General features: G+C 40.4%; 1 protein-coding gene across 1 annotated transcript in view; it reads left to right on the forward strand.

Moving 5' to 3' along the window:
* The window catches only part of LOC118632527 (dynamin binding protein), an 88,176-nt gene that overhangs the window by 14,049 nt on the left and 57,192 nt on the right, over positions 1–16,935 (forward strand). The window contains exon 3 of the mRNA XM_036265715.1: positions 1–1,048. This exon is cut by the window's left edge and continues 917 nt beyond it. Within this exon, the coding sequence (XP_036121608.1) occupies positions 1–1,048 (1,048 nt within the window). The remainder of the gene's footprint in view (positions 1,049–16,935) is intronic.

Raw genomic sequence — 16,935 nt, forward strand, 5'->3', positions numbered from 1 at the left:
CCTCTCGCCAAAGACTCCACGCAGGATCCTTCAGAGGTGGTCAATGGTGTTTCCTCCCAACTGCAGAAAAAACAGTATTATTCCAGAGCAGGAGGGAGCCACCCAAGCTCAGAGCAGTTCTCTGACCCTTTTCCTCTAGAAGCAAGGACTAGAGACTATTCCAGCCTGCCTTCCAGAAAAACATGCTCCCAGCCGAAAACCCTTCCGAAGCGAGCCTCTCCTGCGCGCAGCAGCTCTTCTCCCTCAGCTCCGCGGGCGGTCAGACCTCGCCAGCCCAGCCCTCCGCCCCAGGGCACAGCAAGGCATACCAGAAAGCACCACCCACCCCAAGAGAACAGTGCCTCCCACTTCTGTTCAGAGACGAAGCCTGGTCTGCCGGACAAGGCGCCAGCCATGGAGGCGTTGGCCCCTCCACAGGGAGACGGCCACATTGACCTGGATTCGAAGTTGACACAACAGCTGATAGAGTTTGAGAAGAGCTTGTCAGGGTCCGGCACAGAACCAGATAAAATGCTGCGGCATTTTTCAATCCTTGACTTTAGCTCGGAGAAGGACATTGTCCGTGGTTTCTCAAAGCCAATCAGCCAGCAGGAGCTGCCTGAGAGGAGAAAGGCCCTAAGGCCACCGCCACCCCGTCCCTGTACTCCAGTCCCCACTTCTCCCCATTTGCTGGTGGACCAGAACCTGAAACCTGAGCCGCCCTTGGCGGTGCGGCCCTCGCGCCCAGCTCCCCTGCCGCCCCCATCACAGCAGAGACCGAACGCGGTGCCACCCAAGCTAACCTACAGCCGGCCCAGCTGTGAGCCCCTGGAAAAGGAGGCCCCTGAGAGTACGGAAAAGACTTTGGGCCAAACTTCCCATTGTCCATTAGTACTGGCGAGAATTCGGGAAATAGAACATGACTTGGATATGTACAGCAGGGCTCAAGAAGAGCTAAACTTAATGCTGGAGAAGCAAGAGGAGTCCTTAAGGGCAGAGACCCTTGAGAATCTTGAATTCTACGAGAGACACATCGAAACTTTGAATATGGAAGTCCAGCAACTTAGAGGTAAGTTATGAGGAAACGATATATACTAATTTCTTTTTCTTTTTAAAAAATTTTTTTTTTTAATCCTCATCAGAGGACATTTTTCCATTTTTTGTTCAGATAGAGTGGGAGGGAGAGAGAGGAAGAGAGAGAGAGAGAGAAACATCGATGTGAAAAGGACACATTGAGTGGCTGCCACCCGCATGACCAACCAGGGCTGGGGGACAAACCGCAACCGAGGTACGTGCCCTTAGCAGGAACCGAACCTGGGTCTCTCTGGACCGCAGGCCGGTGCTGTAACCGCTGAGCCAAACCGGCCAGGGCTATACTCATTTCTTGATACTCGTAAGTGCAAGTAGCAGCCTACCCATGTTTTATTAGGAATATCTTACCATGTTTGATTGACAGTTAAAGAATGATTTGCTTTTTCATTTTCTAATTTCTTCTATCACCACAATTAGATTGCTCTGTCTCCATGTGTCTTACACTGGCCTCCTGACTTTGCAGCTCAGGTAAAGAAGCTGATACCTCAGTGACATTTATACCTCCTATACTGCTATGACATCCATAGCAGTTATCAAATGGGAAGTCTCCAAATATAGCTATTTTTAAAATGTTTTTTTAAATTGATTTTTAGGCCCTGGCCAGTTTGGCTCAGCGGTTAGAGCGTCGGCCTGTGGTCCGGAGAGACCCGGGTTCGGTTCCCGCTAAGGGCACGTACTTCGGTTGCAGTTTGTCCCCGGCCCTGGTTGGTCGTGCGGGTGGCAGCCACTCGATGTGTCCCTTCACGTCGATGTTTCTCTCTCTCTCCCTTCCTCTCTCTCCCTCCCACTCTATCTGTACAAAAAAAGAAAAAATATCCTCGGGTGAGGATAAAAAAAAAAAAAAAAAAATTGATTTTTAGAGGTGAGGGGAGAGAGAGAGAGGAGAGAGAGAGAGAGAAACATCAATCGGATGCCTCCTGCACACCCCACATGTGCCCTAACTAGGAATCAAACCAGTGACCTCCTGGTGCATGGGTCAACACTCAACCACTGAGCCACACTGGCCAGGCAATATAGCTTTCTTTAAGCTGGTCTACTAAAGGACTGAAGAAGTCTAGGCTAAGACTCATGAGAAGACTGCATCTTGAATCTTTGTGATCTAGGAACTAGATTTCAATAATAACTAACATTTATTGACTTATTAATAAGCATGTGTTATATTTACTTACACAAAGAATCTTCACAGCCACCCTGAAAGGTACTTTGATAATTCATATGGCTACTTTATAGATGGAGAAACTAAAAGTTAGGGGTTTAAGTCACTTGCCCAGGGAGCAAAGATATGAGGCCATGTTTTTACTCCAGTTTACCGTTTCCCACGTTGCACGTTCAGAAGTTCAAATGCTGTTCCTTAATTTGGGGGTGACCAGCCTCTGGAGGCTTCATTTATATTCACCAGGCTACCAGGAGAAGTCATTTGCAAAATAGGAAGAGTAAGAGAGAGACAACAGCAGTTGGTCTAAGACCCAAGGAGAGCATGACCTCGTGCCCCTTCAGCATGTGTGCCCAAGAGCTCTGCACCTGCATGTCATCAGCAGAGTGAATAATAGAAAGTAATCTGTGGGTCTGGAAATTGCAGGATACTAATGCGATAAAAGCAGGAGAATGGTAGCCCAGAGAGACTGGATCAAGATGGCAGACCAAGTACACATACCTACTCTCCTTGTCCCTTAGATCTCTAAAAGTGAATGAAAAAAAAATAATTAAAAATTCCAAGAAGAAAGAGTATTATTGGAAGATCAGAGACAGTAATTTTCTGAAAGATGGAAAGCAGATGATGTTACAGAAAGAGAGGAAACCTTGATCTAAATAAGCTCAGGAGAGGACTGCTATGCACGTGGGCACCTTTCCGAGAGAGCTTCAAACTCGGAGGTGTGGAAGTAGGAGGGGTCCTGGAGCACGTTAATGTGATGGATTGGGGAACGGCTGGGCCACTGGGCTCCTTGGTCACTTGCACTAAACAGGGGCAGCAGCATTTGTCCTCAAGGTAAAGCACAAGGATGAGTACTTAAACATGTCCCCAAAGAGGTGCTCTTTTTTAATGTTTAGCATTTTTCAGCAAAAAAGTGCTTTTAATTAAATGAGGTACATTGCTTTTTTAGACATAATGCTGTTGCACTCTTAATAGATTCTTTGTTTGTTTGTTTACACTATTACAGATGTCCCCATTTTCCTGCTCTTTGCCTACCTCCACCCAGCCCTCACCCCCCTTTATGAGTACCTGAACTTTTGGCCAGATACCTTGATGATTTCAGAATGCCTGAAAAAGAATTCTAAGGGAACTTTGGCTCAGCACTATATCCCCAGAGCCATAGCAAGCCCTAGGATTCTCCATTGCCTTCCATACCTACACGTTTTGAGATAATACTCATAAACTATTCTTGCATGAGATATACAAGTGGCAGAACAAAAGTCTCCCACATTCCACGTAGCAGGAATTTCCCAATGATACTTTTGAGAATTAATAGTGTTCCACGGAAATGTCATGTTGTCTATCCTTAAGAACACTTTGCAGTGTTTTTCATTGGATATGTGGATTAATTGACTGGTACTAAGTGATGAAATTGGTATTCTTTTCTATTCAACTGATCTTCTTTATCAGGACTAATTTAATAATTTGGTCAGTGTTCTTACTATGTGTTTTTTAATTCTAAAAGATTAATATGGTTAAAGACATACAGTAGGTGGGTAGGGTCTTAATCAGAAAGATTTTTCTTTATTTGAATCCACCAAATACTGCATTTGGTGTATTAATATTGATTGATTGCTTTTCTTTTTTTTTTTTTAATCCTCACCCAAGGACATTTTTCGATATTTTGTTCAGATAGAGTGGGAGAGAGAGAGAGAGAAACATCGACGTGAAAGAGACACATCGAGTGGTTGCCACCCACACGACCCAACCAGGACCGGGGACAAACTGCAACCAAGGTACATGCCCTTAGTGGGAACTGAACCCGGGTCTCTCCGGACCGCAGGCCGACACTTTAACCGCTGAGCCAAACCAGCTACGGCGATTGCTTTTCTTTTTTATATAAATTATTAATATGATGAAATTGCTTAATCCTTGCAGTCACTTTTTCTGTCTTCATAAAAAGTCTTTCCAACAATAAAATTAGTCCCTTGAAAGAAGAGGAAATGAATCAGTTTAAACACCAGGCTTTATCCCTTGAATCCAGTCTTGTACAATCTCTAATCTTGAAATTTAAGCCCTAAAATTTAAAGAACTTTTGGTACAGCATTTATCTAATTCTGACTGGTATTATTTTGAGTTGTTTCTGTGCCTCTCAATGAAAATGTTAAGCCTACTGAGAAGATGGATACTGCGTGTCAGTTAGTTGTGTCATTTGCCAGACACCCGGCATAGTGTTACGGGCAGTAGGCTCATTAAATACTTGAGGAATTGAATTTAGTTTAACTGAATGAAATTGAATTGAAGTTGCCTGCTCTACTAGAGCTTTCAAAGATTTCCTTTATCTATTGTTACTTTGAACTTGGACTACTAGAAGCTGGGACTGTCAGTGCAGAGATGTTGGTGAGACAGTTAGTGGGTAGCAAAATAGTCCAGTTCTGTGCCAGACCCAAAATGAAATTTTTTATTGTAGCTATTTCTCCTCCCCAACTTCTCCTTTTCCTCCTCTTTCTTTAAATAAGAAAATGTATGAGCAAATACATAACTATGCTTATCACATGGTAGGCATTTAATAGGAGTTTGAGAAATTAAAAGAAAATATTATTAAGAAGCACTTCTAATTTCAAGACATAAATATGAATCTAGCTAGATCAACAGGAAATACATATATTGAATGAATTAATTTATATATAGCATGATATACAGATTTTCATAATAGTTCACACCTAAATCTATATGGCATATAGATTTATATAGAATATAGTCTTCATATTGCTCCTTCTTAAGACTATAGAATTATGAAGTTGTGAGGATTCATTAACTAGAAGCTCTATTTTTTTTCAAATCTGATATGTTACCTTTTATAGTTTCCTGTGTGCTGCAGATAGCTTTCAGCTTGTTTTTTATTTTCTTTATTTTAATTTTATAAGGGAATAGTCTGTGTGTAATAATTCCAATATATTGTGTCTTAGTGAGACTGTTTTTGATGCCACCTGGTTCTCACTAGTGTGGTCTGGACTCCCTGTGTGTCTAGCTATCTCTTACTGTGTGCTAGTCATAGTATTTGGAAAATTTTAAGACCTGAGATGAAGACATCTCACTCCAGAGAGGATTTGCTTTTGTTTCTTTCAATTGTTTGTGGGCAGCTGTTCCCAAATTCCCAAAGGATAGTTATCTTTGGGGTTCCGGAATAAGAAATTGGAATCCCTGGTAATTCCTAAAATTATAAATTATTCTGTATTTTAAAAAACTCTATTTTCCGTTTAACTTTTTAATTCATTCTGGATACAAGTCTTTGGTCAAATGTATGCCTTGCAAATATCTTCTCTCAGTTCGTGTCTTGCTTTTTCATTCTGGCTCTAATCCTGTAGTACTTAGGTGCACAACTGAATGGTTTCATCATGTAGAGGAGGATGAAACACTTTGGTTCACCTTCCAGGTAGTCAAGCATATGCATTGGCTCAAGTAGAAAAGGATGGGAGGTGGGAATTCATCATCCTTGAGCTATGTGGTATGATTAAAATTCTTTATATCACATTATTTCATTATATATGTCTATTATATTATAATTTATATTATATATAATGTATATATAAATATAAAATTTAAATATAAATAATTTAAATATAAATATAATATATATATAAAATATATTGTATATATATATTTGCATTTATCCTCAGATAGAGCGAGAGAGGGAGGAAAAGAGAGAGAACATCGATGTGAGAGAGACACATTGAATGGTTGCCACCCACACAACCTCAACCAGGGCCGGGGACAAACTGCAGCCGAAGTACGTGTCCTTAGCAGGAACTGAACCGGGGACTCTGGTCCATGGGCCGACGCTCTAACTGCTGAGCCAAACCGGCCAGGGCTTTTTTTTATATTTTAACTATTCAATATATGAATATAGTGTTATTATAAAAGCTGAAATAGAATAGAACTAAGTGGAGAAAATTTAAAAATTCCTATGTATTTACATGTTCTTAAATGGTAGTAGTAGTGACCATAATAATCAGCAGTGAATAATTTTTCTGTCTTAGGACTGTACTAAAAGTTTTAGAGATTTTATGTATATATATATGTATGAGATATATATATGAAGTGTAGTTCATTATTGTTATAAACCAAAATACTGTGACAAGGTTTTATATATATATTTATATTTGTTAATTCTCACCCAAGGATATTTTTCCCATTGCTTTTTTAGAGAGAGTGGGAGGTAAGAAGGGAAAAAGAAAGAGAGAGAGAGAGAAACATCGATGTGAGAGACACATCGATTGGTTGCCTCCCATTTATGCCCCAACTGGGGCCAGGGATCAAACCTGCAACCCAGGTACACAACCTTGACTGAGAATTGAACCCACAACCCTTTGGGCCGATGTTCTAACCAGTGAGCAACACTGACCAGGGCAAGATTATATATTTTAATGTCATGTAAAAATGTTCTCTTTCTGATAACAAACTTTTTTTTTAAGCCTAAAATACTAACAAATATAAGATTTTATTTTTAAAGCGGCATTAAAAGAAGAGGTAAACTGGTTATTACTGCATTTTGTTTTCTATCTGAATTCTCTCAGACTTCAGTTACATCAAAACTTCAGCTTTAGGCACCAGAAATCTGAAACATTTTCACACACATACACCCTCTTTAGGGCCCTTAGCTAGAGCTCCTCCCCCAGCCAGGAGCTTTGCTGACTTAGTAGATGCCCGTGGACTTGGATCTATCTCTCTTCTCACCACCTTTTCATCTGTCTGCCTCCTACCTCCTGCTGAAAGCTCTCGGATTGTGACTACATCCTGATCCTGGTTCTTCTGAAATTCTTGTCGAATGCTTAAGTCACTTCTGTTGCTGCTATTTCAATTTCCTCTCATGTAGTCTTTTGAAATCTTTGGTTATCAAATTGCCTTACCTCCCAAATTGTAGCCATCCTACCTTTTTATTTATTTATTTATTTTTGTTAGAGATGTTTCTCCTTTCTCCCTGAAGACATCCTCCTCCCTATCCCGCCCCCTCTTCTGATAATAGACTATTTAAATCCCTTTTACTTTTTATTTAAAATAATTTTAAATTTACAGAAAAGTTGCAAAAACAGTGCACAGTTTCCATATACCCTCCACTGAGCTTCCCCTAACCCTCACACCTTACGTAACTATAAAATACTTACCAAAATAAAAAAATTAACATAATAGACATTTGATAATATAAAACATTTAAAGGAAGGAACATTTAACACAAAATAATAGTTACATGAAAATTATTTTAAAATTATAAACTATTGTCAAAAATATTTGGTATTTAAAAGTTGTACTTCAAATAATAAGTTCAACTTCAAATATTAGATACACAGGCAATAGTTGCCTCTCTGATGGTATTGCTCTTTGTTTTGTGAATAAAATTCCAGATATAAAAAAAGGTTTCCATATTGCATGGATGTTGAATTGTTGAGTGTATCCCAAAGCATCTTCAGGTGGGGCCATTAGGGTACATGTTGCTTCATATAAGCTCATTTTCTTTTTCAACAATGAAAATATTTGTCTATGTGCTCTGATTTTGGCTTTGCCATTGAAATAGGTATTGCTTTTGCTGATTCAAATTGTAAACAATAAATTTGTGACAATATTCACATCTTCTCTTTGCATTTCTCCTGTTAAAATATTTATAAAGAATATTTATTTATACAGCATATAAACACCGGAAAACACTGGGCAGACATTTGTGGGTAGTGTTCAAATCATGGAACATTCGCCTCGCTGAGCAAGATGTGACAGCACTACACAGAATTATATGTCAGAACTGCCAACGTAAAGGACTTATTTTGCTTCTAAAACTTGATATTCTTGGATCATTGCTTATAAGATTTGTGTAAAATACACTGTGCAAATAAGTTTATTAATATTTATCTTACTTGCAAGAATGACTCACTGTTAGCACACAACACACACACACACATGCACACAACCTAGCAACAGCTGTAAGCAAAACTAACTGATTAGATTTTGATTACTTTTCTCCTATCTACACTTGTCCTGATGAACCTTAATCTTTTACTGTGTCATTATTTCCTGCTCTTACTTTCAACTTAACATCTGTGGATTCATTCAACCTAGTACTGTCTCTACACTTACTGTTCAGCTTTATTCTCACAGGAGTTTTATAGTATTTTCTCTGGGTTTCCAGATTTCTCAGCTGATTCTTCTTAGGATTCAAAAAGACATAAATTTCCCAAGAAATGCTGAGAAGGAATTCCCACATGGAAACACTAGTCATTCTCAGTCCAGTTCCACCTTAGACTGATTTCAAGGCTTAAAGTACCTTGGATGACCGGAGACCCCAGCTGTAATTTTGCAAGAGGGCTGCTCCACTTCTGATTTACTCTCAGGAGTCATTTGGAACTTAGCGTATTACATTAAAGGTCTCCTTGTAGACTCCTCCCCTTGCAGCTCCTGCGTTGAGCTTGGGGCCCCTTATCCTCAGAGGGCCATTGAACCAAAAGTTCCATTTTCTGAGACTGGCACCTGGGGCAGTGCAGTTTCTGTGGTTATTTACCTCTCTGGGTTTTAGTTTTCTTTGTGGTTTTGGCTATATGTTACCATCTTGTCAGTGTATTGATGGTTTTAAGATGTCTTTATGTTTCCTCTAATTTTTAAAGCTGTTTTTCTGTGAGAGGGTTGGTTCAAATAACCTAAACTTCAAGTATTGGACATAGAAAGCCCAGCATTAGTAGTTTCAGATGAGCGAGTGTTTGGCTCTGAGTATTAGGAGTTTTAAACTTGAAATTATTATGTAGGGTCAGTGTAGACTATGAGAAGGCATTTATGATGATAGAATGAAATGTCACTTTGTTGGCTTCAGGATGGTACTCAGTTCAACCACTCATTCATCCAGCCCATTTGTTTATTGAGTCTTTACCATGTGCCGGGCACTGTGCAGGGTGTATTCCCCAGTAATAAACAGGGATGTGCTCTCTGCTCTCAAGGAGCTTCTAGTCAAATGAATTGCTAATTAATAAATTAAGGTCCATATCTAAAACAGAGTACCTTCAAATATGATAAACAAGTTGACTTCTGAAGTAATGAAAACATTCAGGGTTAGTCCACAGACTCAGATTTTCCAGCACAAGTTCCTTTTGGAAGCCCTGACTAGGATTACATAGCGCACTGAGAGAATCTCATTTTAGCCTATCATAGTCCTTTTCTGTCTGTAGGAGAGGTTCATCTCCCTGAATCGGACAAATAGGGTTGTGCATTCTTTACTCAGCAAACATTTCTTGAGTGCATACTATAAGCCAGTGCATTGATTAATAAAAATTTTAAGAAGGCACAGTAATAGTATCATTCATGTTTGTGTATCTTTGAAATGCTAGTGATTATGCTGATAATGTCTGCATTTAATCACTGTCTGTCTTGCTGCCTTTTAATCATGGCCGTAGTCACTTTTGGTGTGGGCCAGACCCCATGGCTCTGAATCAGTGGACGGTAAACTGTAGAGTGAGTAAGCCTCTTCTGTATCAGGAACCTGCCCCTAAACTTCTCTCTTCCCTTCAAGGTAGTGCGAAGAGGAAGGATGACCAGAGACTCTCAGGGTGCTTTTTAATCTAATTTTAATTTAATTAATTTATTTATTATCCTCACCTGAGGACATTTTTGCATTTATTTTCAGATAGAGCAGGAGGGGGAGAGGGGGGAAGGGAGAGAGAATCATCGATGTGAGAGAGATACATCAACTGGTTGCCACTGCATGACCCTAACGGGGGCCAGGGACAAACTGCAACCGAGGTACATGCCTTTAGCAGGAACAGAACCCAGGACTCTGGTCCGCAGGCTGACGCTCTAACCACTGAGCAAAACTGGCCAGGGCTAATTTTACTTTTAAATGGCTATTGCAAAGCAAATCAGAATATGTTTTTCAGGAAATTAGCATTTTCAGCAAGATATTGGGTTGAACCTAAAGCCCATTAAAGAGAACCATTAGCCCTGGCCAGTTTGGCTCAGCAGTTAGAGCGTCAGCCCGCAGACCAGAGAGTTCCAGGTTCGGTTCCCGCTAAGGACATGTACCTTGGTTGCAGTTTGTCCCCGGCTCTGGTTGAGGTCATGTGGATGGTTACCACTTGGTGTGTCTCTTTCACATCGATGTTTCTCTCTTCCTCTCTCTCCCCCTTCCCTTCTATCTGAAGATAAATGCAAAAAAAAAGAGAGAGCCATTAGATTAACAAGTTGAAGAACTAGCCCAGGCCAGTGTGGTTCAGTGGATTGAGTGTCATCCCGTGCACCAAAAGGTCACCAGTTCAATTCCTGGTCAGGGCACATGCCCAGGCTGCAGACTTGATCCCCGGTCAGGTTGTATGCAGGAGGTAGCCGATCTATGTTTCTCTCACACATTGATGTTTCTCTCTCTCTCCCTCTCACTTCTCTAAAAATTGATAAAAATGTGTTTTTTTTAATTGGAGAATTACTGATATGGAATAATGACATCTTTATTCCAAAGTGATGCATAATATTCTTAACAGATTTTTTAAATGTGAAAATATGGTTTTTCTGTATGCAGAAGCAAGTTGTTATTCTAATGATTCCTTGGGATGCTTTGGGTATCAGAATTCTTCCTTAAACTAGTAAAAGACATTAGATTTAAATAGCCAAATAATTTTGTGGTCTTTCAAGATAAAAGTTTATGTAAAGGAAAACATTTCTTTCTAGTTTGTCAGGACATAAGAAAAAAGCAAGTATCCTTGACTGTATAACATCTGGTTTGGGGTGTTGCCTTGGTAAAAATTAACTCAGTTACTTCCAATGAACTTTATCTTGGTATAAAATAGCAATCATTGTCAGAAGCCATTAGTAGACAGTTAATTCAGGACAGAAACTAGTTGGTTTTTTAAAGGATAGATGGTTTAATGTATGTCAAGAAATGTAGTTTAGAATAGTTAGCCTAGTTACAAGTAACCTGTGAATCACTATCCTTTGCAGTTTGTAGTATGGCTTTGGAACGCTTTCTCATCCTCAGCTCCAGGCCAAGGGGTGGAGAGACTGGAAAAGATCCAGGGACTCCAAGTGTCGGTTTCAGATTTCACCGAGGCTTTGCAAGGACCTGTCTCTAGCTAGCATGGGACCCCTCAGCCACAAGCATTTTTGCCACCAGGCCCATATGTGAGTGTGCTGCCTCCTTCTACCATTCATGCTACTAGATGTAGTGAGACTCAAAAGACTAACAACTCTGGGGCAGTCATTTATTCAACAAATATCAGTAAACACCTGCTATATTGCAGACAGTGTTCTTAAGTTACAGCAGTGATCTCTGCCCTCATGGGGAGAGAGAAACAGGAAGTAAGAATGTGTATGTATTATTAGAAGGCAAAAGAATCTATGGATTCAGGGAAGACCTCACTGAAAAGTGATATTTGAGTGAAGATCTGAATGATTGCAGGGACCTGACTTACAACTTTACAGAGTTACTCTGGCTGCAGTGTTGCTAATAGACAGAAGAGACACAGAGAGACCAGCTAGGAGGCTGCTGCAATGATCCAGGCAAGAGATGATGGCAGAGGACAGATGAGAAGTGCTCAGTTTTAGGTCTCTTTTAAATTGGAGCCAGTAGGACTTGCTGGTGGATTAGACATGAGGTGTCAGAGAAACAAAAGAGTCAAGAATGACCCTGAGGATGGTCCACTGGAAGGATTGGAGTTTCCAACTTATAAAACCTTATGCCAGCTGTAATATTTTTTAGTATTCTCAGCTGTTGAAACTATTTGCTAGATTACAAATATCCATGGATTTAAGAACATATATGTATGCATCATTATATATTTTTAAACGATTCACTCCTTCACAGATATACTTTTGACTGCTAGCTTATCATGAAGTTACTCAGTTTTCCAAAATGTGTAGTCATTCATGGTAGTAACATCTCCAAGATGCTCAGTTTCATTTTCTTTATTTGAACCTTACTTAACATATTTATAACCCTTTAAATTTATCCTAAGGTTTAAACTCTAAAACATCCTAAATGCTTCTCACAAATCTGTTTCTTTTAGAACATTTATACTCTTTTTAAAAAACTAATTAATTAATTAATTAATATATTTATTTTTAATCCTCACCTGAAGATATTTTTCTATTTATCTTCAGATAGAGTGGAAGGAAGAAGGGAGGAAGAGAGAAAGAGAGAAACGTTGATTTAAGAGAGACACATCAACTGGTTGCCTCCCACACAGCCCAACCAGGGCCGGGATGAACCACAACCGAGGTACGTGCCCTTGACCGGAATTGAACCCACAACTCTTTGGTCTTTGGGCAAATACTCTTAACTGCTGAGCCAAACTGGCCAGGACTACACACTTTTTATTTTTAAAATGTTTTGACATATATAACAAAGCTGTAAATTCATACAGAAGTTGTAATTAATGTATGCCACTTGATGGGTTTGGAGATATGTGTATACCCTTGAAACAATCATCGTGATCTCTGCCATAAACTTATCCATTACTTCCAAGTTTTCTCCTGCCCTCTTATTTATTATTATAATTATAATTATCACTATTACTTGGTAAGGACACTTAACATTAGATCTACCTTCCTAGTAAATTTTAAATATGCAATAAAGTATAGTTAACCAAGGCACCATGCTGCACAGGAGGTCTCTAGGACTTATTCATCTTGTATAACCAAAATTTTGTACCTTTAACTAATATCTCCCTCTTTGCCTCTCCCCCTAGCCCCGACAATCACCATTCTACTCTCTGCTTCTAAGAGTTTGACTATTTTGTATTCATCACATAAATGGTATAATGACACTTTTTAAACTTAATGCTCATTTAGTTAAAGTCCACTCAGAGAAATAAATATCAATGCTATGTCCAAGTAAATTAATTCATGTTTCTTTCTTTCTTTTTTAAAAATTTTTGTTACAGATGTTTGTCCTTTTTTACCCCATTGACACCCTCCTACCCATCCCCCCTTGCCCCGTCCCCGGCTTTGTTGTCCATGTCCATTGGTCATGCATACATGCGTATAAGTTCTGTGGTTTATCTCTTCCCACCTCCTCCCCACCCCCTCTTCTGAGGGTTGTCAGTCTGTACCCTACTTCCGTGTTCCTGGGTCTACCCTATTCCTCAGACTGTTACATTCATTATATTCTATATATAAGTAAGATCATGTGGTATTTATCTTTTTCTGCTTGGCTTGTTTCACTTAGAGTAATACTTCCCAGGCCCCTCCATGTCGTCTCAAAGGATAAGACATCTTTCTTTCTTACAGCTGCATAGTACTCCATTGTGTATATATACCACTGCTTTTTTATCCATTCGTCTACTGATGGACACTTGAGCTGTTTCCAGATCTTAGCTATTGTAAATAGTGCTGCTACAAACATGGGGGTACATATATTCTTCCTGATTGGTGTTTCAGGCTTCTTAGGGTATATTCCTAGAAATGGAATCACTGGGTCAAATGGAAGTTCAATTTTTAATTTTGTGAGGTAGTATCATATTGTTTTCTACAGTGGCTGCACCAGTTTGCATTTCCACCAGCAGTGCACTAGAGACTCCTTTTCTCCACACCCTCGCCAACACTTGTTTAATGATTTGTTGATGGCGGCCGTTCTGACAGGTGTGAGGTGATACCTCATAGTTGTTTTAATTTGTATCTCTCTGATGATTAGTGATGTTGAGCATTTCTTCATATGTCTCTTAGCCATTTGTATGTCCTGTTTGGAGAGGTGTCTATTTAGTTCCTCTGCCCATTTTTTAATTGGTAGAACATTTATACTCTTGAAGAGTATGTCAGATTTCCCCCAAACACCTCTTTTTAAAAATTTTTTATTGTTGAAAGTATTACAGATGTCCCCCTTTTTTCCCCATTGACCCCCTCCTTCCCACTCCCACCCCCCTCCTGCCTTTCCCAGCCTAGTGTCTGTGTAGATTGGTTGTGCATATATGCATATAAGTTCTTTGGTTTATCTCTTCCCACCCCAAACACATTTATTTTCCTGTATTCCATTCTTTATTTCCTTTTACAACATTTCCAGATTCTTTTCTCTGTGTTTTTGCCTTCCTTCTCCTAGTTACCCATCTCTTTTATTAGTGCTTGGTCTCTTCCTCAATTGGGGCACTCACCTTTATTTATTTATTTATTTATTTTTTGTGGTACATTCCCCTAGCAGGAACCGAACCCAGGACTCTCTGGTCCACAGGCCGACGCTCAACCGCTGAGCCAAACTGACCAGGGCGGGGCACACACCTTAGGTGTCTTCTTCCTCATTTCTAGACCCTCTTTCTACACAACCAGAGGCTGTAGCAGCATTAACATGTATGAGTGATGTAGCCATAAGGACGGGTCTTCTTTACAACTTCTAATTAATCCTTTGGCTGAGAAGCAGCTGCACTGAATCGGTGGAAAGCTCATCCCAGTCATATCAATATTTCTTGGATCTCTAGAGTGTGCTAGGTAATTGGGTATATAGGAGCAGCCCTGGGACACACCAGTGTTTAGGAGTGTGAAGACAAGGGAGATAAACTAGCAAAAGAGAAGAAGTTGCCAGTCAAAGGAAGGAAGAATTTCACAAAAGAGAAAGTGATGGTGTCAAAAAGCTACCAAGAGGCCAAGACACATGAAATCTTGACGAGAAATATTTGCACAGTGCTCTTCCTGCACTTTAAATTCCCACTCTTCTGTTTATTTTTTTAAAACTAATCTTTATTATTGAATGTATTACAGATGTCCCTCCTTTCTCCCCACATTGACCCCCTCCTCCTCAATCCTACCTCCCAGCCTTCCCCACACTATTGTCAGTGTCCATTGGTTATGCATATATGCATAGAAGTTCTTTGGTTTATCTCTTCCTGCTCTCCCTCCCCACTTCCCTTTGAGGTTCATCAGTCTAACAACCAATTTGTACATCTTAATTCCTTCATTTTCTTCAACCATCCCCCCAACCCCTTGACATTTTATTGTTCATATTTTTGTTGTTCTCCTTGAAGAAGACCCTTCAACATTTCATATAATACTGGTTTGGTGGTGATGAACTCCTTTAGCTTTTTCTTGTCTGGGAAACTCTTTATAATGTCCATCGATTCTAAATGATAGCTTTGCAGGATAGAGTAATCTTGGTTGTAGGTCGTTGCTTTTCACAACTTTGAATATCTCTTGCCACTCCTTCTGGCCTGCAAAGTTTCTTTTGAGAAATCAGCTGACAGTTTTGTGGGACCTCCTTTGTAGGTAACTAACTGCTTTTTTCTTGCTGCTTTTAAAATTCTCTCTTTGTCTTTAACCTTTGGCATTTTTTTTTTTTTTTTTTTATCCTCACCTGAGGATATTTTTCCATTTTTTGTACAGATAGAGTGGGAGAGAGAGAGAGAGAGAAACATCGACGTGAAGGGACACATCGAGTGGCTGCCACTCGCACGACCAACCAGGGCCGGGGACAAACTGCAACCGAAGTACGTGCCCTTAGCGGGAACCGAACCCGGGTCTCTCCGGACCGCAGGCCGACGCTCTAACCGCTGAGCCAAACTGGCCAGGGCAACCTTTGGCATTTTGATGATGATGTGTCTTGGTGTGGACCTCTGTGGGTTCATCTTGTTTGGGACTCTCTGTGCTTCCTGGACTTGTATGACTGTTTCCTTCACCAAGTTAGGCAAGTTTTCTGTCATTATTGTTTCAAATAGGTTTTCAATTTCTTGGTCTCTCTCTTCTGGCACCCCCATGATGCAAATGTTGGCACACTTGAAGTTGTTCCAGAGGCTTCTTACACGGTCCTCATTTTTTTGGATTCTTTTTTCTTTTTGCTGTTCTGGTAGGGTGTTTTTTGCTTCCTTATATTCCAATTTGATGGTTTGCTTCTTGGCTTCATCTACTCTACTATTGATTCCCTGTAAATTATTCTTAATTTCAGTTAGTGTATCCTTCATTTCTGACTGGTTTTTTTTTTTTTTTTTTTTTTTATGTTGTTGATGTTTTCACTAAGTTCCTTGGAGTTCTCCTTAAGTTCCTTGAAGGTCTCACTAAGTTCCTTGAGCATCCTTATAACCAATATTTTGAACTCTGAACTCTGCATCGATTGATTGCTTATCTTCATTTTGTTGAGTTCTTTTCCTGGAATCTTGTTCTGTTCTTTCACTTGGGACATGTTTCTTTGTCTCCTCATTTTAGCTCCTTCCCTGTTTGTTTCTATGTATTAGGTAGAGTTGCTATGTCTCCTAGGCTTCATAAGGTGGCCTGTTGTTCTAGGTGTCCTGTAGGGTCCATTGGCATAGCCTCCCTGATCACCCCAGCTGGGCCCTTGAGGTGTACTCCTAGTGTGGACTGTACACCCTTCTGTTGTAATTAGGTCTTGATTGCTATTGGCACATCAGTGGGAGGGATTTACTCAGGCTGATCAGCAGCAAGGACTGGCTGTGCCCACTGACCACTGGCTTCTGACTCCCTTGGAGGATCAGCTGTGTAGGGGCCCACCACACAGAGCAAGACTTACTTCATCAGGGCTCTGGTGCCCACCGAGTCCACTCCTTGAGTGTGTCACTTGTGGAGGTGGTTGGGTGGTGGTGCTTTGATGTGGTCTGAAGCTGTCTACTGGGTGTGCTGGTTCTGGGGCAAGGTCACCCTCTGCCTGTGTTCTGCCCGGGGCCATCAGGCATAAGCTACAAAGTGATCTGCCAATGGCTGCTTCTTGTCCTGGGCTTGGAGGTGTCCAAGACAAGCCAAGTTGTGAACCAAGGCTGGCCGCTTCTAGTGCCAGGCCT

This window comes from Molossus molossus, unplaced genomic scaffold, assembly GCF_014108415.1.
Source record: "Molossus molossus isolate mMolMol1 unplaced genomic scaffold, mMolMol1.p scaffold_m16_p_17, whole genome shotgun sequence".
NCBI lineage: Eukaryota > Metazoa > Chordata > Mammalia > Chiroptera > Molossidae > Molossus > Molossus molossus.